At 47.2% G+C, this 24,833-nt stretch overlaps 1 protein-coding gene across 1 annotated transcript in view; it reads right to left on the reverse strand.

Annotated features, from left to right (window-relative positions):
• Window positions 1-24,833, reverse strand: part of UTP6 (UTP6 small subunit processome component) — a 357,262-nt gene that overhangs the window by 11,044 nt on the left and 321,385 nt on the right. Inside the window, exons 16-18 of the mRNA XM_085617191.1 lie at window positions 13,825-13,934; window positions 13,661-13,727; window positions 13,507-13,579 (exon numbers count right to left, since the gene is read on the reverse strand). Coding sequence (XP_085473317.1) covers window positions 13,507-13,579; window positions 13,661-13,727; window positions 13,825-13,934 — 250 coding nt within the window. The remainder of the gene's footprint in view (window positions 1-13,506; window positions 13,580-13,660; window positions 13,728-13,824; window positions 13,935-24,833) is intronic.

The raw sequence follows: 24,833 nt of genomic DNA on the forward strand, positions 1-24,833 counted from the left end.
TTTTGTTCTTTAGGTGAACCTGAAAGGATTTTAGTGCTAGGAACACTGCTAAGAGTTCCAGGTGGTTGATGTGGAGCAGTTTCTGTTGACTGGTCCATCTGCCCTGAGTGGTATGGTGAAGGAGGTGGGCTCCCCACCCTGTGAGAGATGCATCGGTAGTTAGCACAACTTGTGGAAGAGGCTCTAAGAACGGTCGCCCTTTGGACAGGTTGATGGTGTTCCACCATTTCAGTGAGCGAAGCGAGCGACTGTCCACCAACACCAGATCGGTAAGTTGTCCGTGAGCTTGGTTCCACTGTTGTGCTAGACATTCCTGTAAGGGACGCATCTGAAGTCGTGCGTGTGGGACTATGGAGATGCAGGACGCCATCATGCCTAGGGGCTGCATGAACACTCTTGCTGGAAGAGATGGAGGAGTTTGAAATTGAGAGATGAGATTTTGTATACTGGCTATCCTGGCAGTGCTGGGATAAGCAATGGCTTTGGATGTATCTATGGTTGCTCCTAGATACTGATGTAAGTGGGAAGGTTGTAGATGGGATTTGGGGTAGTTGATAGTGAACCCCAAATTGTGGAGAGTTTGAATCGTGCGATGAGTGTGGAGAACGCATTTTTGGTAAGTATTGGCTTTTATGAGCCAATCGTCCAGGTAGGGGAAGACGTGGATCTGTTGTCTTCTGAGGTGCGCTGCCACGACTGCTAAGCACTTGGTGAACACTCTGGGTGCTGTTGTTACTCCGAATGGGAGAACTGTAAATTGATAGTGTTGCCCATCTACCACAAATCGTAGATATTTTCTGTGAGCGGGATGCATAGGGATGTGAAAGTACGCGTCCTTGAGGTCCAATGTGGCAAGGAAGTCTCCCTGTTGTAACAGTGGGAGGACTTGTTGGAGGGTGGTCATATGAAAATGATCTGAATGTATATACTGGTTTAGCAGTCTGAGATCCAGTATGGGCCGTAATGTTTTGTCCTTTTTGGGAATGAGGAAGTATAGAGAATACACCCCTGTTCCCTGATGTTGAAGAGGGACTGGTTCTATCGCATGTTTTTGTAACAGGGATTGAACTTCTTGTTTGAGGAGAGAGAGATGATGTGAGGACATTGGACGTTGTTTGGGTGGTATGTTTGGGGGGGATTGTATGAGTTCTAGGCAGTAGCCAGACTGGATAATTTGTCTTACCCATCTGTCTGTGGTGATGGAAGTCCAGACAGGTAGGAATTGTTGGAGTCGCCCCCCGACCGGAGTGGAATGGTCTGGGGGAATGGTGGCAAGTCACTGTTTGGTGGCTGGGGAGGTGCGGGTGTTGTTGTTGTTGCCCCGCCCTCGACCTTTGTTATTGTTTCCCCTATAACCTCCCCGGAAATATCCTCTGTTAGGGGAGGTTTGTCCAGAATTTTTAAAGGTGGACGTGGTCTCAGTTGCTGTGTTTTTGGAGCCTCCTCTATAAAAGGAGCGACGAAAGGAACCCCGGTTTTGAGGAGACTGCAGTGCTCCCATGGACTTGGCAGTCTCATTATCCTTTTTCATTTTTTCTAATGCAGTGTCCACTGCAGGGCCAAATAACTGCTCTTGGTTGAAAGGTTGAGCTAGAATTGCGGTTTGAACCTCTGGTTTAAAACCGGAAATACGGAGCCAGGCATGTCGTCTGAGTAAGATGCTAGTATTGACCGCCCGAGAAGCAGTGTCTGCCGCATCTAAGGCGCATTTAATGGAGGCATTAGATATTAACTTGCCTTCTTGAATGAGGTCAGCGGCCTGGGATTTAAAGGGATCAGGCAGGTGTTGCATAAGGTCCTCAAGTTGGTCATAATGCGCCCTGTCATACCGGGCTAACAGGGCCTGGGTATTGGCAATACGCCAGTGGTTCGCCGCCTGTGCGGCGGCTCGTTTGCCTAAGGCCTCTAAAAGCTTAGACTCCTTGTCTGGGGGGGGCGTTTCTCCAGTTGTCTGTGAGTTAACGCGCTTCCTGGCATTTGATACGACCAAGGAGTCTAAAGGGAGCTGGGCTTTAATGTATGCAGGGTCCTGCGGGGCTGGTCGGTACTTTTTTTCGATGCGGGGGTTGAGAACCCTCGCTCGAACAGGGTCTTTAAAGACCTCAGTGGCATGCTTTATAACCCCTTTAATCATGGGCAGTATGAACAGTTTTTTGTGACTGCTCAAAAGTATCGAGGAGAAAATCCTCTTCAAGGGGGTCCGTGTGCATAGTGACACCATGGAATGTTGCTGCCCTATTTATTAGTTGGCCAAACCCCAAATGGTCATCAGGAGGGGAGGGCTTGGAGGGGTAGGTAGTGGGGTCAGGCATGTCAGGCATTGGATAAGACCAGTCATCTACTGGTGCTGTGTCTGGAAATGTAAAAGGGTCGTTTGGATCAACAGGATCATTAAATAAATCAGGGTCCACCCCTCCCCCTAAGTCATCATTATCATCCTGTGGAGGAGGTGAATGATAGGGAGATGGGAAAGGTAAAGGTAAAGGAGAAGGAGGAGGAGGAGGAGGGGGGGACGGGTTAGGAGGTAATAGAGGAGAGGAAGGACGAAGTGGTGAAGTGGCACAGTCCTTTTTCCGTATGGGAGCTGGAGGAGGTGTGATGTCCAGCTTCCGCTTTTTATATGAGACGGCAGTCACATGTCCAGTGTCAGGATTGATGTAGATCCGCTTTTGAGTAGGATCTGGCCGAAAAAGTTCATCTGGCTCCGAAGGTGGTGGCGGCGACGGCCGCTTCGGGTCTTTATGAGCTTTTTTCGGTGTGGACGTAGTTTTCGGTGCCGATGTATGTTTCGGTGCCGATAGCTTCGGTGCCGAGGGACTTTTAGGCATCGATGTCGAAGAACGTTTCGGCGCCGGTGGAGACTTCGGTGCCGAGGAACGTTTCGGTGCCGAAGGAGATTTCGGTCTTGAAGCCTGTTTCGGTGCCGATAGTGGTTTTTTCGGTGCCGAGGGTGTTAAAGGCACAATCACATGAGGTTTGCTCGAGCCCGAGCCACCTACAGGCTTAGAGGTCTTCGGAGCCGGGCCCGAGGGCGGGGCTTCTGAAGAGGATTTTCGGTCGTGACTGGGCCCAGCTGGCGGAGTCTTGACCAATGTCTTTTTGGATGGGGCAGGGGCAGGGGCAGGGGGGGTGGTACTCACACGCTGCCCTGGAGTGATGAGGTCATCGGAATCGTCGGCCTCGGACACGATCTCGAGATCTTCGGTGTCATCTTCAGGAACATCTTGAGCAAAGATGTCCTCCGGTTCTGGAGCTGGTTTGGCCATAATATGGCGTCGAGCTCTTCGGTCCCGGAGGGTCTTCTTCGAACGGAAAGCGGCACAAGCTGGACAGGTGGACTCGTTGTGTTCCGGCGACAGGCAGAGGTTACAAACCTCGTGGTGGTCACTGTGGGGGAACTTCGCTCCACACTGGGGGCATTTTTTGAAGGGTGTCCTGTCCATCAGCCGCTTCCGGAACCGGTCCGAGTTGATTTCGACGTCGATGGAATGAAGATTAAAGAGTTAAATCGATTGCTAAAAGTTTTCTGCTGGAGCGGAAAAAAGTTCATCCGAACCCAATGGCGGAAAAAAACAATCTGACGATGGAGTGGATGCCCATGCGCACTGTTGTCCAGGGGAGGAGTCACCAACCTCGTGACCAAAGGCTTCTTCCGAAGACAACAACAACCTGCAATCATCCGAGCCCAACACCAGATGGCAATCTTATCCTCAGTGTGTGATCTGCAGCTCATATGCCTCGAACACTTGTTATCTTGGTAGCTTCTTCAACAGCTCTGCATCACGGCCTAACAAGAGGGAGTTACAATAGTCCTGGCGACTCGAGACTGTTGCCTAGATCACCACCGGTGACCCCACCAGAGCAAGAGAGCATGGTTTTACTCAGCTGTTTTAAAAGGAACAAGCACGTGGATGCAGGATGATTAATCTGGCACTCTAATGAGAGCTCGGGTTCCAGGTGCAACCCTAGGTGTTTTACTATTTTTGCAGGTGATGGAGAAGAGATCCAGCAATTGGGCAAGAAGCCTGGTGGCAAAGATCAAGGAAACAGGGATGCCTCAACCACTTCAATTTTGTTGGAGTTGAATTTGAGAGTTCAAGTGTAACCACGCGGATACCTCAGCCATACACTGTTGAAATGTTTTTTTAGCTGCATTATCAAAGGTGATGATCAGCTGGGTGTCATCTGCATAATTCATCACACACACTAAAAGATTTTATTAGCTTCACCAGTGGGCAGATGTATATATTAAAAAATTTCAGACTCACAGCTCATCCCTGCGACACTCCTTGACTCAAATATACAAACTCTGATTTATAGGATAGTTATAACTGTCGCTCATTTCTACATCTGCCAGAGTGACCATCACAGTAATCTCTGTTGGAACCGCAAGGCTTTTGCGGTAGTCTATTCGACCCTTTAACATTGGAACACAAGTTTCCGAGATCAGCTTCAGGTACTCACACAAAATATTACACATTTAGGAGTTCAAGATCACATCTTGTACCTGGTCAGGGACCGCCAACACTCAGGTGGGTTCCTCCTTGAAGGCTGTCAAGAGGCTCAATTTGTTTCCAAGAGTGACAGTCCTGCAGTCACCCACGACTTGAAATGTTACAGGTCATGTGTTATTGTGGCTGACTCTTCTATCTGACACTCCATTGACTGCATTCTCTTCACCGTCAAACCCTGTTCTTTCTCTACTCCTACCAGTCTATGTAAAGTCTCTCCATCACATCCTCTACTGACCTCATTGAGCTCTCTATATTGTCAGTTTATTTATTTATTTTGGAGTACATTGCACCAAGTGTTCTCAAAAGGGTCCCTACACCTGGGGCAAGCTCAGCTTTAGCCTCCGTCTTCACGTCAGGAGCACCTTTCCCTCTATTTGGGTCCCCTTTTAGGCTGAAACTCCACCTTGGGGTGGCACTTTTCCGTGTGTCATGTATGAAGACTCGGGCACTTAGGGGTGTTGAAAGTCGATATCCATTCCTCCTGTGCTCCAATTTTCATTATTCTTCACACCTACAACACTGTCTCAGCAGGAATGTCTCCGGTTTCATATCTGGAGTAGTTCAGGATGAGGTTCTAATATGGGGCTTCCGGGGTCAGTCTTCTGTGGCTGGATCATGTGCAGCCCCTCCCCGGGAACAGTGCTTCACCGCCGTGACCCTGATTTATCAGCAGCCTTAGTGGGTTAAATCCCCACAGTCCCTATCCACCACATCTCCGCTGTTCCTGGCAGTTGCAGAGCTTGTGTACCGCAGGCTAGCCTCTTTGTGGGTCACCATCACCAAGATCTTCACCACCCTGTACACCTGAACTATGTCAATGCTTTCTATATGGGTGTTATGGACTGTCTCACACACCAGTTGCAGACTGTACAAAATACCGCAGCTTGACAAGTTCTTAATTTCCCGGACTATGCTTCTGTGTCTACTCATCTGGTTGCCAGTGGTTACACGAGGTTAGCTTAAAGCACTTTGCTTTATTGTGCGTTCTACGATTCTGGTCCTATATACTTACGGTGGAAATGTCAGCACTAGCTTGTGCCCTGATCCTTGAAATACTCTATGGCCTCTCTGCTCAAAACAAAGGGAGAATGGGAGAACATGCATTCTCAGTCTCAGCTGCCATACTTCGGAATCGAATCACCATATTCCTGAAGAACACCCTGTATTTCGCAGCTTTTACAAAAAACCTTCTTTCTTTCTTAGATCGGTATTGGTGCCTAGTTCTAAGCCCCAAGACACTCTACTGGATAATTGTGCACATTACCAATTAAAGAAATGATGGATCACAGTATTTAGAGCTAGAATATCCAAAACAAAAGTGCCTTGCTTAACTTAACAAACGCATCCTTTCAGGAACACCCATGGACTTGCAGGTCTGAGTGGTCTCAGAAGAGGGCAAATCATCTAGACATTCCAGTGCCATAGAAGGAGGTTTGCTCTCTGTGAAACTAATACTCTTGGAAACTGCCCTTGCAAGGGTCTTACAATCAAAATATTCACTACTAGAGACCAAAATGATTATACCCATCACCGATCTTCTATGGTCATTCAAAATGCCAAGACCAGAATAGGCTGAACTGCAATAATGGGTATGTACCAATCGGTATGGAAGAGAGCCCTAGAACGGATTACGGAACAGAAAAGGGAGAAGCCAAATCAGACTGAAAACAGAGGAGAAATGGCCCACAAAGGAGAACCATGTTGTCAGGGTTGAGGATAAGGAAGAACAAATGTTACTTACCTGTAAACTGTGGTTCTCCAGTATTGGTGTCTTTCATAGATTCACATGCTTGAATATTCCCCGTCGTCGAAGTGGGAGTCCCACGGTATATATAAAAAGCAATAAGTATCATGTATATATACATATACACATACCTAACCACATAAGAGTATATACATACCCAAATAAACATATATATATAGTTCAAATAACGTAACAAGTTAAAAATACCATAGGATAGCATTGAGACATAGGAAAGCATAGAGAAAAAGAATCACTTTGCTAACATATCACTGTCACTTTATAGTCCAAACTCCAGCCAATCAGGCGCTAGCACCCTCTAGAACCTTCTCCTCAGAGGCTCAGGCCCTCAGATTTTCAAGCACGAGAGTGACCATAGAGCCGAAAGAGGAGAAGAGAGCCTCTGAGGGGAGGAGGGTGGGTCGCATGTGAATCTATGAAAGACACCAATACTGGAGAACCACAGTTTACAGGTAAGTAACATTTGTTCTTCTCCAGTATTTGGGGTGTCTTTCATAGATTCACATGCTTGAATAGAATAGTAAGCAGTAAACAGTATTCGGCTGACCAAGCCGTATTGATATTGCATGTAATACAAACAATGTATTTAAAGCGCAATAATAATAATAATACCCCAGGAGGAGGGAAGTAGCAGAGGCTCACCTTATTTAAACAGATTTCGTAGAACTGCCTGTCCCACAGCCGTGTCTGCTTCGTTAATGGATTCCAGACAGTAGTGCTTCGTAAACGTGTGCCTGCTGGACCACGTAGCTGCCCGGCATATTTGATGGATGGGCACACCAGCGAACAGGGCAGTGGAAGATGACATAGCCCTCGTTGAATGGGCTCTCACTCCCGAAGACAGAGGCTTACCAGCCTTTTGATGGCAAAAAGAGATTGCTGATGAAACCCAACGGGCAATAGTAGGTTTGGTGACAGATTGTCCTTTGCAAGCACGCCCGTAGGCCACAAACAACTGGTCAGATTTGCGAAAGGATTGAGTCCTGCTAATGTAGAATTTTAGACATCTCTTCAAGTCCAGAGAGTGTAAGCTTTGCTCCGCCGGGGTTTGTGGATGCGGGAAAAAAGTCTTTAAGAGCACTGGTTCGTTAAGATGGAAATCGGATGGCACTTTAGGTATAAAAACCGGATTAGTGCGGAGGATGACACAATCCGATCTGAATTGAAGGAACGGAGGCTTTATTGTAAAAGCGTGAATGTCACTGACTCTGCGGGAAGAGGTCAGAGCAAGGAGGAGGGCCACTTTCCAAGTTAAAAATTTGACATCCGCTGAGTGGATAGGTTCGAAGGGCGCCTTCATAAGCTGAGCCAGCACGATGTTCAGGCGCCACGTGGGTGGAGGACGCCGAATGGGCGGGAACATGCGGAAGAGACCCTTGAAAAATTGTTGTATGACTCTGGATGAATAGAGAGAGGACGAGCCATCTTGTCGGAAGCGAGATATTGCCGCTAGAAAGACCTTTAAGGTAGAGTGCAATAATCCAGACTGCGCTAGTTGTAGGAAGAACGGCAGAATGTGTTCTGGAGGAGCGTGCACAGGATGAATGTGGGCAGAAGCACACCAATGACAAAATCGCTTCCATTTGAGCTTATACGTTTTCACTGTGGATGGAGCTCTTGCCTTAGCTAACACCTCCCTGCAGGCTGGAGGAATGTTCAAATGAGCAAATTCAAGGTGCTCAGGTTCCAAGCCGACAAGCTGAGAGATCTGGGATTCGGATGGCATATCCGACCATCGTTCATTGTGAGCAGATCCGGCTTCAGGTGGAGAAGGATGGGCTCGCGTTGGGATAGGAGAAGCAACTCCGAAAACCATGCCTGCCGAGGCCACCGTGGAGCTATTAGAAGTACATGGCACGGTTGTTGTCTCATCTTCCGCAGCACTCGTGGAATCAACGGAATCGGCGGAAAAGCGTACGCAAATATCCCGTACCAATTGATCGAAAGGGCATTTCCGCACGACCCTTCGTGGGGAAACCAGCTTGCGTAGGACTGGCATTTTGCATTCTGCGGGGTTGCGAAGAGGTCGATTGTCGGGTGACCCCAAAGGTTGAAGACGAATTCCAGCGTCGGTTGATGTAACTCCCACTCGTGGGTTGATGATGCTGACCGACTGAGTGCATCCGCCAGAGTATTGGAAATGCCGGGCAGATGAATTGTTTGTAACGTCATCTGATGGAGTATGGCCCAACTCCAAATCCTCTGCGCCAGACGGGAGAGCAGTGGAGATCTTGTCCCGCCCTGTTTGTTCAGGTAGTGCATGCACGTGGTGTTGTCCGTCTGAATGAGGACTGACTTCCCTTGGAATTGCAGGCGGAAGGATTTCAACGCCAAGAAAATGGCCATCAGTTCCAGTCTGTTGATGTGCCAGCAACGCTGAGCCGCTGACCATAGGCCCTTGACGGATAGATCTTGAAAATGTGCGCCCCAACCCTCCATGGATGCGTCCGTGGTAAGGACGAGTTCTGGGGTTGACGACAGAAAGGATGTTCCTGCTGCGATGTTGGCAGGACAAGTCCACCAATGCAGCGCTTGAGCCATGCGGGGTGACACCACGACCTGATCGTTGAAGGAACCGGAAACCTGGCGCCACTGCTTGTCTAACTCCTCTTGGATGATGCGACTTTTTAGTCTGCAGAGAGGGATCAAAGCGATGCATGAGGACGCCATTCCCAGAAAGGATTTTAATATGCGGACTGAAACTGACTGCTTTGCTGCGATGGAGCTCGCAAGCTGTTGAATCCGTTCCTGACGTTCTGCTGAAGCGAAGGCCATGGTTGTGCTCGTATTGATACAAGCGCCGAGAAAAGTCTTGCACGTAGTCGGCGTGAGTTGAGATTTTTGTACATTGATCGACAACCCCAGGGACTGAAACAGATCGAGACAGCGCTGGGTATCGAGGGCCGCCTGGTGAGAGGATTGAGCTTTGATGAGGCAATCGTCCAGGTAGGGGTATATCTGAATACCCTCTTGTCGTAAGTGAGCCACCACCGGGGCTAGGAATTTTGTAAAGACCCGCGGAGCTGAGCAGAGTCCGAAGGGTAGGACTTTGAATTGGTAGTCCCTGTGGCCCACTCGAAACCGTAGGTATTTCCTGTGGCGCGGTAGAATGGGCACATGGAAATATGCGTCCTGCAGATCGATCGTTGTCATGTAATCCTCCCGAGAAAAGAATTGGAGGATGTCCTTCAATGTGAGCATCCGAAAGGACTGAGTCTTGAGAAATTTGTTGAGCAATCTGAGATCGAGGATCGGACGCCATTCCCCTGATTTCTTTAGTATGAGGAAAAAACGGGAATAGAATCCCAACCCTCTTTGATATTTCGGAACCACTTCGATGGCACCCTTGTTTAACATTATTTGGATTTGTTTGAAAAGTTCTCTGAGATGGGCGGGTGGTGGCCCGGATGGAGGTGTGCGTGGAGGAACCTTCACAAACTCTAGGGCGTGGCCCCTTGAAATTATATCCAGGACCCAGCGGTCCGAAGTGATCAAGGACCAGGTTGAAAAGAACTGGGAGATTTTTCCTCCAACAAGAACTAGAGGACAACTGGGAAAAGGAAGTTCTTTCCGTACAGAGTCACTGCTTCTTGGTTGAATTTCCTCTGTAATTCGACTTTCCTCTGTATGACTTGCTAGTTTGCTGTCTGTAGGACTGCTGCGGTTGTGAATAGTACCGCTGTTGCCCCTGATTGTACGAGCGGTATTGGGACGAGGAGCCACGAAAGGATGATGATGAGGAGGTGCCGCGGCCGCGCGCACCTCGAAAGGGCTGCTTCTTAAACTGTAGAGTGCCGAGGGAACGAGCCGTATCCGTATCCTTTTTAATGGTTTGCAAGGCATCTTCTACATGTTGGCCGAATAATGACTCCCCGTCATATGGCATGTCCAAAATCTTAGCCTGGACCTCTTGCCGAAAAGAGGTTGACCGAAGCCAGCCCTGTCTTCTTAGGACGGCTGCTCCCGCCAATTGGCGAAAACCGGTGGATGCGATGTCAACAGAGCAGTCAATGATCTCGGATGACACCCTTTCTCCCTCTTGCAGGATTTTCTGAGCTTCCGCTCTTGAATCCTCCGGTATAAGTTTGACCAATGCAGCCATGTCCGACCACATCTGTCTATCATAGCGGCCGAGGATAGCCAAGGAATTCGCAGCCCGGACCGTTGTTGACGCCATGGTTGAAAACTTCTTGCCTATAGCATCCAGGCGACAGCCGTCGCGGTCCGGAGGCGCCGACATTGGAGATGATGGATTCTTGGAGCGGCGCTGTGCCGCTTGTGTGATCACTGAGTCCGGCTTAGGTTGAGACACCAAGCAGGCTGGGGAAGAATCCGGAGCTTTATATTTTTTCTCCAGGCGTGGGAGCACCGCCGGAATAGAATTAGGTGTCTTCATTAATTTTAGGCCTTCATTCCATATGAAGTCTATGATTGGCACAGCTCGTACTTGTTTCTGAGGCTGGGACTTGAAGTCATATAAGAAACAGTCCTCTTCCCTAACCACCATGGGAAGGTGAAAGCGTTGTGCTGCTCTCTCCATCAGCTGATGGAACCCTGTTATGTCGACAGGTGGCGAGTTGACTGGTGACCTTGGCGGTGATGCGGGCGAATTGATTTGGTAATCATCCCAGTCCGCCATAGTGTCGTCCTCTGGGAGCTCGCCGTCTTCCGTATCCGGATTGTCCATATTATCATCCTCTGCATTGAAAGGCAGTGCAGGTGTGGAGGGCGTGGGTATCGTTGGCAATATAGGAGGTGGAACCTCAGATGGCGCTTCACGTGGAGTATTTTGAGGGGATGCTGGAAAACGACGATTATAGTCTTCCAACATATACTGGAGGTTGGAAACAAGCTGCACAGGAAGCTGCATCATAGGAACCGGAGCAGAGGTATTTTGCTCTTCTTCCTGTTCATAAAATTCATCCTCCTCGGACTCTTGGCATTTTATATGGAGCTCCGAAGGACTATGAGCATCCCGAAAAAGAGACTGATCGCCTTCATCCGAATCGTCCTCATCCCCTGAGGGAAACAGTTGACGAGGTGGCCGTGGTCCAGGTGGTAACATAACTGGGTCTAGCATGGCCTTACGACAAAGCATTAAGGAGCTGTCCACAGACCCCGGTGCTGGTGTTGACATTGGCACCAATGGCATTGTCGCAAAATTTGACCCTACCGTCGTCGAGGCGACCGTCGACGAAGCAATCGTCGACGGAGCTGCCGTCGACGAGGTTGTTGCCGTCGACGGGACTGTCGTCGACGGGGTGGCTGCCGTCGACGGGGTGGCTGTCGTCGACGGGGTGGCTGTCGTCGACGGTGTGGCTGTCGTCGACGGTGTGGCTGTCGTCGACGAGGCTGTCGTCGACGAGGCTGTCGTCGACGAGGAAGATTTCCTCTTCTTCTTTTTACCCATCGTCGACGGAGTTGTGGACGTCGACGGAAGCGCCAGCTTCCCAGTCGTCGACGAAGAAGTGAGTGGTATCGTCGACGAGACAGTTCTAAGAGACACACATACTATCGTCGACGGAGAAGACGTCGACGAAGTCAGTGTCGTCGACGAAGGATATCTACTCGATACCGTCGTCACCGTCGTCGACGAGGCTGATGAAGTAGCCGATCTCGTCGACGGAGGGGCCGTCGACGGGCCCGTCGACGGTTTTGAAAGTTTCTGACTGGAAACATGTGCTGACGGAGTCACAGACGCCTGAGAGCTACGTCTCGGGGGCGCAGACGTGGAGACAGAGACTTTGCCTGTAGACACTTCCTCAAGGTGAAGTCTCTTCTTTTTCAGAAAAGGAGATGGCAAGTCCTGGACACTTCCACGCTTTGAGGAGACTCCTGTTTTGACAGAGGCTACACTTTCCACCTCAGAAAGTGGGTTGTCTGTGTCCTTTAGTTTTTGAAGCCATATTAAAAGGCGACCTTCTCTATCTTTTAAAGTTTTGTGAGAGAAAGTTCTGCAGATCTTACAATTAGCCACCTTATGATCAGGATACAGACAATAAATACATTTCTCATGGGGATCCTCAGAGAAAAGTCTTGACTTTCCGCAAGATGAACAAGGACGGAAAAGAGATTTCTTACTTGCAGACATGATGAGAGATAAAAACCTCAAACCAGATGAAGAAACTGAGCAGAGCTCAGGGAGACTCCCTTCACACGACGTGCGGTAGAAAATCTGAGGGCCTGAGCCTCTGAGGAGAAGGTTCTAGAGGGTGCTAGCGCCTGATTGGCTGGAGTTTGGACTATAAAGTGACAGTGATATGTTAGCAAAGTGATTCTTTTTCTCTATGCTTTCCTATGTCTCAATGCTATCCTATGGTATTTTTAACTTGTTACGTTATTTGAACTATATATATATGTTTATTTGGGTATGTATATACTCTTATGTGGTTAGGTATGTGTATATGTATATATACATGATACTTATTGCTTTTTATATATACCGTGGGACTCCCACTTCGACGACGGGGAATATTCAAGCATGTGAATCTATGAAAGACACCCCAAATACTGGAGAAATGATCTTCTCCCAAAATGGAAAATAATAGCATAATCAAACAAAACTCTGTCCTCTTTCAAGGGCTTAAACTAGCTGGTGTGGACCAGTGAGATCTAAAACCCTGCATCCTCCAACACTACTTACAGGAATTGTGTGGGTGTGTGTGTGTGTGTGGAGGGGTGGGGGGGTCATAAACAGGTCTGTTAACAATAAATAAATTCTCAAAGAAAACACAATGCTAACTTTACACTTACTGGTGTCCACACCCACAATGTCTTTAGACCCTTTATGGCAAGACCAGTCAGGGACAGTTCCTAATGATCTTCACCCACCACTTATGGAATGTGTCAGACTCAAAGAACAATGACAATGTTGTATCAAGGTGGACACATCAACCAACGCCAGAAGATAGACCAGGGAACAAACAACTTAACGTATTGTCACAGAAGAAAGAGGTGTGCGAGTATGACTGAGGGAAAGATTTTATTCAATAGAACTTTCCAAAGCTGCAAAATGTATTCCAGTAATGTGACGTGGAAAATATCTCACAGTGTCTATTCAGCCAACATGCAACAAATTTGAAAAAAACAACAGTATAATCTCACATCACGACTTTCCCTAATGCCTATCTCTCCATTTGGTGCATAATAATCTGTATTAAAGACAGGCATATAAGCAAGAAAACATTTTGCAACACTAATGAGAAAAAACAAAACAAAGTAAGAACACACCTGGATCAGAAGCACCGAATTCCCTCAAAGCTCGTTCGTAATATTCTCGCAAATTAAGCATTTTACAGGTTTCCTTGAGAGAAGAAAATATATAATTGTCAATTACTGAGGTTAATGTTTCATTTGAAACACTGAAAGACTTGTGTTGGCATACCTGATCTTTTTCAATTTGTATCATCTTCTTGAAAAATTCGAGGGAAAATGGGCGACTTTCTTGCAAGCTGAGTAAAGACAAATAAAATAATTTACCAAATACACCTATAACAGAAATGAAAAAAACTTGGAAAAAGAACAAAAACATCTACACTGTGTACTAACCTTGTAAACACCTTCTTTGCTTTTTTATATCCACTGGTCCTGTGAGCCCATTCAAGGTATTTTTCTTTCATCGTTACAGAAACAACCGGAACTGTGATGATAACAGCTTTCTGCAAATTGCAACTATAGTGTTAGCTATAAGAGACTGAGGTTTGAAACAGCTACTTTAACAAGCACAAGGAAGTACTGCAGCTCATACTGCTCAATTATTTAATACCATTCTCTAGTACATTCAATTTTAACTAAATAAAGATGGTGTTTGCTTATGAAGTTTTGAACTCGTAAAAAGAGTCCATCAAGTAATAGATGTTGGTCATATGTCACAAGAGTAATAATAAAGTACTCGAATGACTGTCAAGGACAGACGCGGGTTTAAACAAGCTGTACACATTTCACAGATCTAAAAAAGCATCTATGAAAAAAAGCACCATATTCAATTGCATAAAAGGAGAGTAAATCCAAGTCAAATTAGAAAAATCAAGCTCAGAATATTTATACGAGGCAACACTACAAAATTAATCTCACATTTCTCACTCTCTCTCATGTTATATTATTTTTAGATTACAGATTAACAAAGTTTAGTATTAGAGTATATGTACCACTAGGATACATGTCTCAATCAGGTTTAACCCGCTATGCTCTTCTCCCAGATTCTGGGAAAGTTTGGAAAAGAAAGAGAAGACGATCAATAAAAGAAATAAAGTTGAATATGGGATGGACAATGCAAAGTTGTTTCATTTACCTGGTGTTGCTAGGTGCCATACACAGCCATATTTATATCCTACACCACACAATCTATGAAATTTAGATGATATATTTCCTTGTTATTCCCCCCGCCCCCAAAGTTTTATATAGAGCGAACTTGACCCAAAATCGTGTATCAGAGCGCTTTACAAAAGCACCAGTTGCGTTACATGAGGACACATTCATTTTTGTGAGGCACGGGGAGATTAAGTGATTTGCCCAGAATCACAGGATGTTGAGCGTCAATGCCGAGACTCGAACCCGGTTCCCCATATTTGAAGTTGACCGTCCTAGCCATTAGGCTACATCCTCTCCCCATCAACAATCAAACATAATACTTTGTTGTGGCATTATGGCTGCTCTCAACAGCCACTGCTTTTGGTCTTCATTTAAATGTAACTTGTTGAGTGTATTTCATAAGGTCTGGTTAGTCTATAGTCATAACTGAATTTCTGAAATCAGCCTTGTTCCCTTAGGAATCTTTCCCAAACGTATCGTGCCAGGAAAGAACAGCATCATAAAAGATACTTGCTTCATTATCATTCAATTTCATTTTAAGAGGCCTCTGATTTAAATATGTTCTTTTATTTTACTTGGCTTATAGTGAAGTATTAAATGATCCTTTGAATGATCCATCGCTTTCCTAAATTGCAAACACTTACTTTAATATCAACAAAATATTTTCCATTCATGTGTTTAAAATCTGCCCTGAAAGTAATCAGTCAAATTGTTCTCAAGAGTCTTAATATACATCACTGTTCTGCCCGTCATTTGTCTGGACCCGCAGGTATTGAGGATGTCTATGAGGCATCGCAGTTTGCGATTATAATAAAATAGAATGTAAAGTGGTACAAGTGTGTGGAATTCAATTTGGAATACATTTAGACAATACGTGTTACTATGGTAACTTGTACAGCTAATTAATACAGAGAGAGAAAGTTACTGAATGCGAGTGACCTGTGGGGTCATCTTCCTCCTTTATAAATGGATACCACAGCGGCAGGGGCAAGTCTTGATGAGAATCAGCTGAGAGGCGCTGATAAAATACTGAAAAGGACACGTAAAGAAGCAGGGATTGAACCAACTGAGTTAGCTGTCATTTTGTTTTGCAAAGAAGAAAAATAGCAAGCATTGCATGTGCATTGGCGTGAGCACTAATACTAGCCTGAAAAGGGGATTGACCTTCAACACTGATGACCGAATTGCCACTTTTCCAAGTTGTATGTATGGACGGTGTGCTAACAAGTGTAATTTGATCAAGAATGGCAGCACTGCAATGCTTGCGTCACACCATAGTGCACTTTTTTTTTTCTACAGAACGCCCTTCGACCTGGCCTCTGCGTCCTTAGCTTTTAAAAGGCTCACATGTAACATGCCTACAGGATGCGTGGTGTGATATTTCGGGACTATTAATACCAAACGAAGCGTGAACATGATGAGGTTCTAGTTAAGCTGTTGGGGGAGCTGAGGAAATGAAGGGTTGGTTGAGAAAACATAAGTGTGCGTTTTGTCAGTTGGGGACACACTTGGTCTAATGAAGGGTTAAAGCCAAGGTCACGGCTATTGGTTACCTTTGTCAATACTGAAGCAGAGATCAACTGTATTCATCTAACTATGGAAACTTTCTTTAAAGTTTATGGAAACATTTGCAAGGATGTTTGAGCCATTAAAGGAAAAAGGGGGACTAAAATTATTTATACCTGGGAAACGTAACAGTGTAAAAATGGCATTATCCGTAGCCTGGCTTTACATTACTTTGTTTAAGGGTGTGAATGCTGTATCATAAAGAATTCCATCAACTACAGGCTGAGACATGCTACCTCAAGGGAAAACATATAGTTTCTTACCTGTCGGTGTTGTTTTGCAGCTTGAAGACTTTCTGTATTCACTATGCTGTGTATTAGTCCGCCATCTTGTGGTTGGGTCCGGAATCGTAGCATTTTCTCTCTTTTTTTTTCTTTCGTGGCCCTGGTGGGCGACGACGTCCCACCATTTGGTGTCCTTCGTGACATCGGCGCGCTTCCTGCGGAAGCCCCCACACCTTTGGTCGCCATCTTCGGATTCTTTTTTCTTGTCTTGTGTTCATCATGTTTTCCCTGTTATTTTTTAAAGTCTTGTTCCCTTTAAATCCCCTTCCTCCTGTCTCATCTTTCTGGCAGAGGAGGGTGGGTTCGCTAGTGAATCCAGAAAGTCTTCAAGCAGCAAAACTACACCGACTGGTAAGAAACTATACGTTTTGCAGCGTGGATCTTTCTGGATTCACTATGCTGTGCATAGACTTTGTAGCGGTTTGTGCTTATTGTGGTGGCTGGGTGGAAGAGGAGCACTGGTTACTGAATATGTGTTGTAAGACCTTCTGTCCGATCTGCGCTTCCTTGTTCATCTGGATATCCACACAGTAGTGCTTAGTGAACGTATGCACTGAAGACCATGTTGCCGCTTGGCAAATGTCTTGGATAGGTGTGTTCGCAAGAAACGCTATTGTTGCTCCTTTCTTTCTTGTTGAATGAGCTTGAGCTGCTCCTTGTAACTGTTGTCCTGCCTGCTTGTGGCAGAGCTGGATTGTCTGCGCAATCCATCGTACAATGGTATTCTTTGTGACTGGTCTTCCCAGAAAACTGCTGGCAAAGGAGACAAATAACTGTTTTGTTTTCCTGCACTCCTTTGTCCTTTTATATAGTGCATTACAGCTCCTCTGGCGTCTAGTGTGTGTAGAGTCCTTTCTGTTCTTGTGGTCAGTTTTTGGAAAAAACTTGGTATTTGGATTGTTTGATTAATATGGAACCGAGACATTACCTTTGGCATGAAGTGTGGGTCTGTCCTCATTACAATCCTGTCCTTGTGTATTTGTAAGTAGGGCTCTTGGAGTGTCAGAGCTTGCAACTCACTTACTCTTTGCAGTGACGTGATAGCCACTAAGAAGGCCGTCTTTAGTGTGAGCATGTGCAGTGTAGCCTTGTGAATAGGTTCAAAGGGTGCCTTCATCAATTGAGTTAGCACTACGCTGAGGTTCCATGCTGGTGCTGGCGTCCTCTTTGGGGGTGCTATTCTCTTCGCCCCTTCCAAGAATCTCTTTACCACTTGAGAGGTGAAGAAACTGTTCCCTCTTTCTCCTCTTGTGTAGGCCACTACCGCAGCCAAGTGCACCCTCAGGGATGTGTAGCTTAATCCGCTTTGTAGCAGGTGCGTTAAGTACCTTAGTACTGTTGATTCCTTTGTGACCTTTCGTTGTAGTTTCGCCTTGATGCACCATTGGGAGAACCTTTTCCATTTTGCTATGTAGCACTTTCTCGTGGTAGGCCTCCTTGCCTCCCTGAGTACTGCCATAGTACTTGCTGGAAGTTTCAGGTGCGCAAATTCTAGGTCTTCAGGAGCCATGCTAGGCTGAGACCCTCTGGTTCTGGGTGAAGCACCCTTCCGTTCTGCATTGTTAACAGGTCCCTTCTTCTTGGGAACCTGTGTGCTGGTTCTTGGGCCATTTCCACCATCTGTGAGAACCAGGATTGCCTGGCCCACTGAGGTGCTATCAGAATTAGTGTCATGTTGCTGATTCTACATTTGCCGAGTACCCTGTGTATCAGTGGTATCGGGGGGGAAAGCGGATGCAAATGTCTTTGATCAACTTATCCATAGTGCATTCCCTTGGGACAAATAGGTCTAATTGAGGGGTACCCCATTTCTTGAAAAGCTTCTCTATTTCCTGCTGGTTGAGCTCCCATTCGTGAGAAGCCGACTTCTGCCTGCTGAGTCGGTCTGCTTCCACATTGTCCTTCCCCGGAAGGTGTATTGCTAGTAGGTCTAGTTTTAGGGGGATGGCCCAGCTCCATATTTCCTGTGCTAGCCCCGATAGTGCCACAGATTGTGTTCCTCCTTGTTTGTTGATGTAGAACATGGTGGTTGTGTTGTCTGTTTGGATCAACACCCTGTTTCCGTACAGCTCTTTCTGAAAGGCTTTTAAGGCTAGGAACACAGTTTTTAGCTCCAGGTAGTTGATGTGTCTGACCGCATCTTGCTGCGACCATAGACCCTCACCTTGAGCTTCTTCATGTGGGCGCCCCACCCCAGCTGGGAGGCGTCCGTTGTGATGGTCACTGCTGGAGTTGGTTGTGTGAATGGCTTCCCCTGTGATATGTTTCCTTTTTTCCACCACACTATTTCCTGGTTCAATGCTTGTGTGACAACCACAAGATCTTCCCAACTCCCTGTGGCCTGTGACCATTGCTGCTGGATACATTCCTGGAATGGTCTCATGTGTAGTCGGATATTTGGGACTAGGTGGATGCATGACGCCATCATCCCCATCAGCTTGCTCGCCGTCCTCACTGTCAGAACTTGCCACTTGCGGTAATGACGTGTTTCCTCTATTATCGCCAATGTTCTCTTCCTGCTGGGTAACACTTTGGCCTGCATGGTGTCGATCTCTGCCCCTAAGAATATCTTGATTTGTTCTGGTTCTGTTGACGATTTCTCCCAATGGATCGAGAAACCCAGTCTTGTCAGGGTTAGCATGACCTGCTGGATGTGGAGTTTGCATTGGCTGTACGAACTTGCCTTTACGAGCCAGTCGTCGAGATAGGGGTATACGTGTATTCCTTGCCTACATAGGTGCGCTGCGACCGCTGCTAGGCATTTTGTCAACACCCTTGGTGCAGATTTCAGGCCGAATGCCAGAACTGTGAACTGGTAGTGACTTTGGTTGATCACAAACCTTAGCAGGCGCTTGTGTTTGTGGTTGATGGGGATGTGCAAGTATGCGTCCTTTAAATCTATAGTAGCCATTAAATCCCCTTGTTATATTTGTGGTATTACCTCTTGTAGGTAAGTCATCTTGAACCTTTCAGTTCTTATGAATTTGTTCAGGAACCGTAGATCTAAGATAGGTCTTAGTGTTTCGTCCACCTTTGGCACCAGGAAGTTGAGTAAACCCCTTTGTTCCTTTGGTTTTTTGGTACCACCTCTATTGCCTCCTTGCTGAGCAGTTCCTGCGCCTCTAGCTGCAAGAGCGAGAGCTCCTTTGCTGAGTGTGTCTTGCTTCTTGGTTTTCTGTTCGGAGGCTGTCTAACTCTATACAGTATCCGTATTGTATGATGTTTAGTATCCATTTGTCCGATGTGACCTTCCTCCATTCCTGGATGAAGTCTCTTATCCTTCCCCCTACCGGTGTTGAGTGTTCGAGGGACTGCTTGTTGTGGAACGTTCGGCTGCAGTTCTTCCTTATGTCTTTCCGCCCACCCCGAGGTGTTGCTCGGGTGGGGGCCTGTTCCACGTTGGAGTCACTTGGTGGAGGGCTGCTGGCCTCCTCTTCGTGTTTGTCCTCTTCCGTTCCCGCACCCTCAAAAGGACTGTCTCCGGTGCTGGTACTGCCAGTTCTGCTGCTGTTGATCCTGCTGCTGCTGGCCTTGGTTGCTACTTTGGTAGCCTTGCTGGGACGTTTGGTGAGATGTGCTAGGCACGTTACCCCCTCTACCACCCGGCCTTCTCGTGGGTGTACCTCTTCTCATTCCTCTGAACTGCAACGCTCCCATGGACATTGCTGTTTCGTTGTCCTTCTTAAGCTGCGTCAACTTGTCGTCCACTGGTGTGCCGAACAGTTGCTCTCCATTGAAGGGTGTGTTTAAGATGTTACTTTGTACCTCTGGCTTAAATCCCGAAATTCTGAGCCATGCGCGTCTTCTCTCAGTCACTCCTATCATCATTAGCCTGCTCGATGTTTCTGCAGCATCCAATGCCGATTTGAGGCATGTGTTCACCATGTTCTTTCCTTCTTCTACCAGGTGAGCTTCCCTTTGTTGGTCCTGGTCTGGTAGATGCTTTAGGAGCTGCCCCACTTCATCCCAGTGCTGGTATGCGTGCCTGTTGATCAGGGCATTGGAATTTGTGATGCGCCAATGTATTGCCGCATTCCTCTCCACCTTGCTCCCTGTGAGTTCCATCCTCCTACTCTCCTTGTCTGGAGGTGGTCCGGCATTTATGGGAACATTAGCCCTCTTCCTAGCCATTGCTGCAATGATGGAGTCGGCTGGCACTGATCCCTGGATGTATGCCGGGTCCTTTGAAGAATGTTTGTACTTCTCCGCCCTAGGTGTCACAGCTTTGCATACTGCTGGCTCCTTAAAGGCCTCTCTTCCCTGGTCCAGCACACTAGGGAGCATGGGCAGGAATTGGCTCCTAGACTGTTGAGGCACTAGTTTTTCCAGGAGGAAACATGCCTTGGGCTTCTCCTCCTCCATTTTCAATCCATAAATCTGTGCAGCCTTCTGGACGACCATGTTATAGATCCCTATGTGTCTGGCGGCGAGGGCCTTGAAGGGTAAGTGTCTACGCCTTCTTCTGGCGATTCTGCGTCGAAATCCTGCCATTCCACGTCTTGTACCACCGAGGACGTCGAGTCCCGGTAGGATTGCAGGTCTTCGTCGCCTTCTCCCTCGAAATAGTAGTCGTCTTCCCCCAGTTCCTCGACTGGTTTAGGCGTTTTCGGCGGTTCCACGTCTTAGTCATCCCGTTGGACGTCGACCACAAGTTTCGGCGGGATGGTGTATTGACTCATCTTCTCGTCGAAGTCCTTTTTCCGCTGTAGGATGTTTGCCATTTCGGCCTCGAGCCTCCTCTTCTTCCTCTCCATCTCAACGGCATGCTCGGCATTGAGGGTTAGAGCGCTTCTCTTCGAGGCCGTCGACGACGATGTCGGCCCTTCTTTCCTCGGCACCGAGGTGTCCTTCTAAAGGGCAACCTTCGACGTCTTTAAGGTTTTTCGCCGATCGGGAGTCCTTTTCGAAGGATCCGCTCGGTTGACTGTCCCTGGAGGCTGTTGCTTTCGTCGAGTGTTTCGGCGGCAGAGCTCCTTTCGAGGACTTAGCTTCACCTCTACAACTGTCGCTCGGGGTTTTTGCTTCACTCTTTCGAGTGTCGCTTGGGTGTCTAGGGGTCGACGACTCCCTTACCTCCTTAGACGTCTTCTTATGGACCTCTACGACTGTGCAGTCCTCCGGTCCTTCGGCGATGTTGTCCTCTTCTCCACTGCAGAGGCCCAAGTCTCATAGCGTTGGAGGTGGCCCCTGCATGTTGTGGTTCGTCCTTCTCTGCCTCTCCCTTACTCTAAGGGTCTTGGGTGTGAACGCCGAGCAGGCGTTGCAGTCCTCGCTTCTGTGGTTGAGTGGCAGGCAGAGGTTGCAGACTGGATGCTGATCCTTCTGAGCGTACTTGTGGTGGCAATTAGTGCAAAACTTGAATGGTGTTTTGTTCATCCCCGCGCTCAGGGAGCCCCCTGCGAGCGCACTCTCTGTCGAACGTCGAGGTTTTGTTTGTTAAAACTTCTCCCTCGTCGCTCCGGGTACCTGACCTGTAGTCCGGTGTAGTTGAAAACTTGTTTCTTCGTCGATGTTCTTCGATTTGCTTGATTCCTCTTCCAAAACTCGGGAAGTCTTAGGCAACGATCCAGACCCAACGGAGGAAAAAATAATCTGAAGATGGCAACCAAAGGTGGGAGCTTCCACAGGAAGCGCGCCGACGTCACAAAGGACACCAAATGGTGGGACGTCGCCGCCCACCAGGGCCATGAAAGAAAAAAAAAAAAAAAGAGAAAATACTACGATTCCGGACCCAACCACAGGATGGCGGAATAATGCACAGCATAGTGAATCCAGAAAGATTCACGCTGCATAACCAGTTTCCTTTGGCTTTGTTTCACATAGGCATCGCTCAGCTGAGCATGACTCGTTAGCTATAGATCAGTAATGTTCGCACATACATAGGCAGTAGATTCAGGGTGGGACAGAAAATGGGCCCGAAAAAAGCTGTGACCACCAGGATAAAACTAGCTCCCATCAGTGAATTATAAACCTAAAAAAGTGGCCCACATGTACAAATTGGGGCACTTTTGAACTAGTAAATATAAGTCTCTTGCAAGGTATGTAAAACAGCATGGATTTCAGATTGTTGCAGGCAATGTCTATTTTAATATCCGGGAAATCAACCGTAAAAATCAATTCAGCAGACCAAAAGGCAGGCTCACAATCAACCAAAAAATGGCCCACACACAGACCAGCGAGTTGGGCACTGCATAATTGCCCTATAGGCCCTACCTGGTTGGCGAGAAGATTGAGGCGTGCTTGTGGGGAAAGCACTCACTTTGCCTGTGTGACTGAATGGAAAAGGAGTTGAATATAGATCAGAAGGTGAAAAAAGGAAGTGTAACTGGTTCTGTGAATCTGACTACACGAACAGCATTTTGACCGCCCACTGCAACCGCATTCCTAGGCAGCTGATCTGTGCAAAAGGCATCTCATTTATCCTGTACATCACCAGCACCTTCTGTCTATGTCAGCTGCTTTGCATCATTCGTCAATCTCACTCAGTACCAGATCCACACATACACATCAGCCACACCAGACACACTTGCACAAGACCTTTGCGCCTTCCCAATGGGAAATTTAGGGATCAGCAAATCCTTATTTTGGGGAATTCGCCACTGACCACAGATCTGTAACACTTCACTAAACACTCCCTCAAGCTCTATGTCCAGACCTAAACAGATATACCTTCATTCTCATCATGCAATAGTACTACTAGTTGGTTCGATCTTGTACCTGCGGAGGGCAGAAGTGAAACTCTGCAATATGCCTAATTTCGGTGAAAAAAGTGAATGAAAGAAATTTAAACTGCAGGAGCTTCTGGTTCTAAGCAAGGTTGAGAACTGTTAGATCAAAGGCTAGGGACAGATGAATAGAGGGATACAAGTGCATAGAGTGTTATAGATATGCAGATATCGCCCGAGTGCAACGCAGTTTAGGGTACACTGGAAGCAGACACACAGGGACTAAGACAAATGTTTATGAAAATAGAGACAACAAGAGCGTAAAGCAGAGACACAAGGACAGAAAGCCACAGACAACACAAAGGAATAGAGACAACTGGGGTGAGGGGCACACATACAAGGGGTGATACATTAATAGGGACAAGGGATACTAAGGCACCAAAACAGAGGAACATGGAGATGGCACCAGACATGGACAGGAAACAGGACAAGGTCAGTGACCATCAGATTCTGACGGCAGAATATGGGTCTGGCCACTAAGAAGAAGTTACTTACCTTCGGTTACAATATATCTGTAAGAGACATATATTAGTTATAGATTCCTTTCCTTAGAATTACCCCAGGCGTCAAACAGGATCCGTAGAAATTTGTTTCGTAGCAGTACCCCTGCGCTTCAGTAGATAGCGTCGGTCGACTCCGCATTCGTCGTCGTAATTGCCGGGATGATGTCACGGTATCTACTTAGACGCTGCACTCGCGTGCTGACATCAGTTCTTTACACGACATTCAACTCCAGAAGCTCAGAGCCATGCAAGACACTGACCACTGGTGAAGAAAACTAGGGCCCTGAAAGGGAGTCTATTACCCTAGAAGTCAGCTCGCAAAAAGGGGAGGATGGGTGGGGCGGTAAGGAATCTATAACGAATATATGTCTCTTACAGATATATTGTTACCGAAGGTAAGTAACTTGTTCATCTGAAAGAGACTATTAGTTATAGATTCCTTACCTTAGAATAGATACCCCAGCAATACCAGCCTCGGAGGTGGGTCTCCAAACTAAGTTCACACCGGAAAGTCCTGGAGAACTGAATGGCCGAAGAAGCCGTCTCTCCGGATTCGGCTGTCGAGGCAGTAGTGTTTTGTAAACGTGTGCTGGGATGCCCCCGTGGCTGCCTGACAGATGCCACCAAGTCACACTCCAAGTCCCAAAGCAGTAGTGGCTGCCGTCGCCCTTGTAGAATGGGCGTTGTAGGAAGGTGGATATCTGACTATGGTTACCCCCAACTTTTTGCCTAGTGTCTAGCTGGTTTTTCGACTTAGTTGGCCTGAGATCCTGCCATTCAGGGTCTCAGGCTGTCTGCTCTCTCTTTAAAATGGACTCCATGTACCCTAGGTACATTCCCAATTGGTAAGGATCACCTTATTGAACCCTGTACAGTGTACCCTAGGTACCCAGGGCATAGGTGTACCCTAGGCCTCCCAGGGGCTGCAGCATGTATTATGCCACCCCTGGTCTGGCCTTCCAATCAGACACAACTGGCTGATCACTCAGCTGGGGCAAGGTCGTGTAATCACCCCTTGCTTAGATATAGTATGCCTATATCTGCCCTTATATATAGACACATGTGTACCTATCAGTCACTCCTATGGCAGGCCTTAACAATCCTGGAGGCAGAGTGCTTGGTAACATGTGAGATGGTGCTCTAGCATGAGCTGAGCCTGTCTGCAGCTT

Source organism: Triturus cristatus, chromosome 7 (assembly GCF_964204655.1).
Source record: "Triturus cristatus chromosome 7, aTriCri1.1, whole genome shotgun sequence".
Lineage (NCBI taxonomy): Eukaryota > Metazoa > Chordata > Amphibia > Caudata > Salamandridae > Triturus > Triturus cristatus.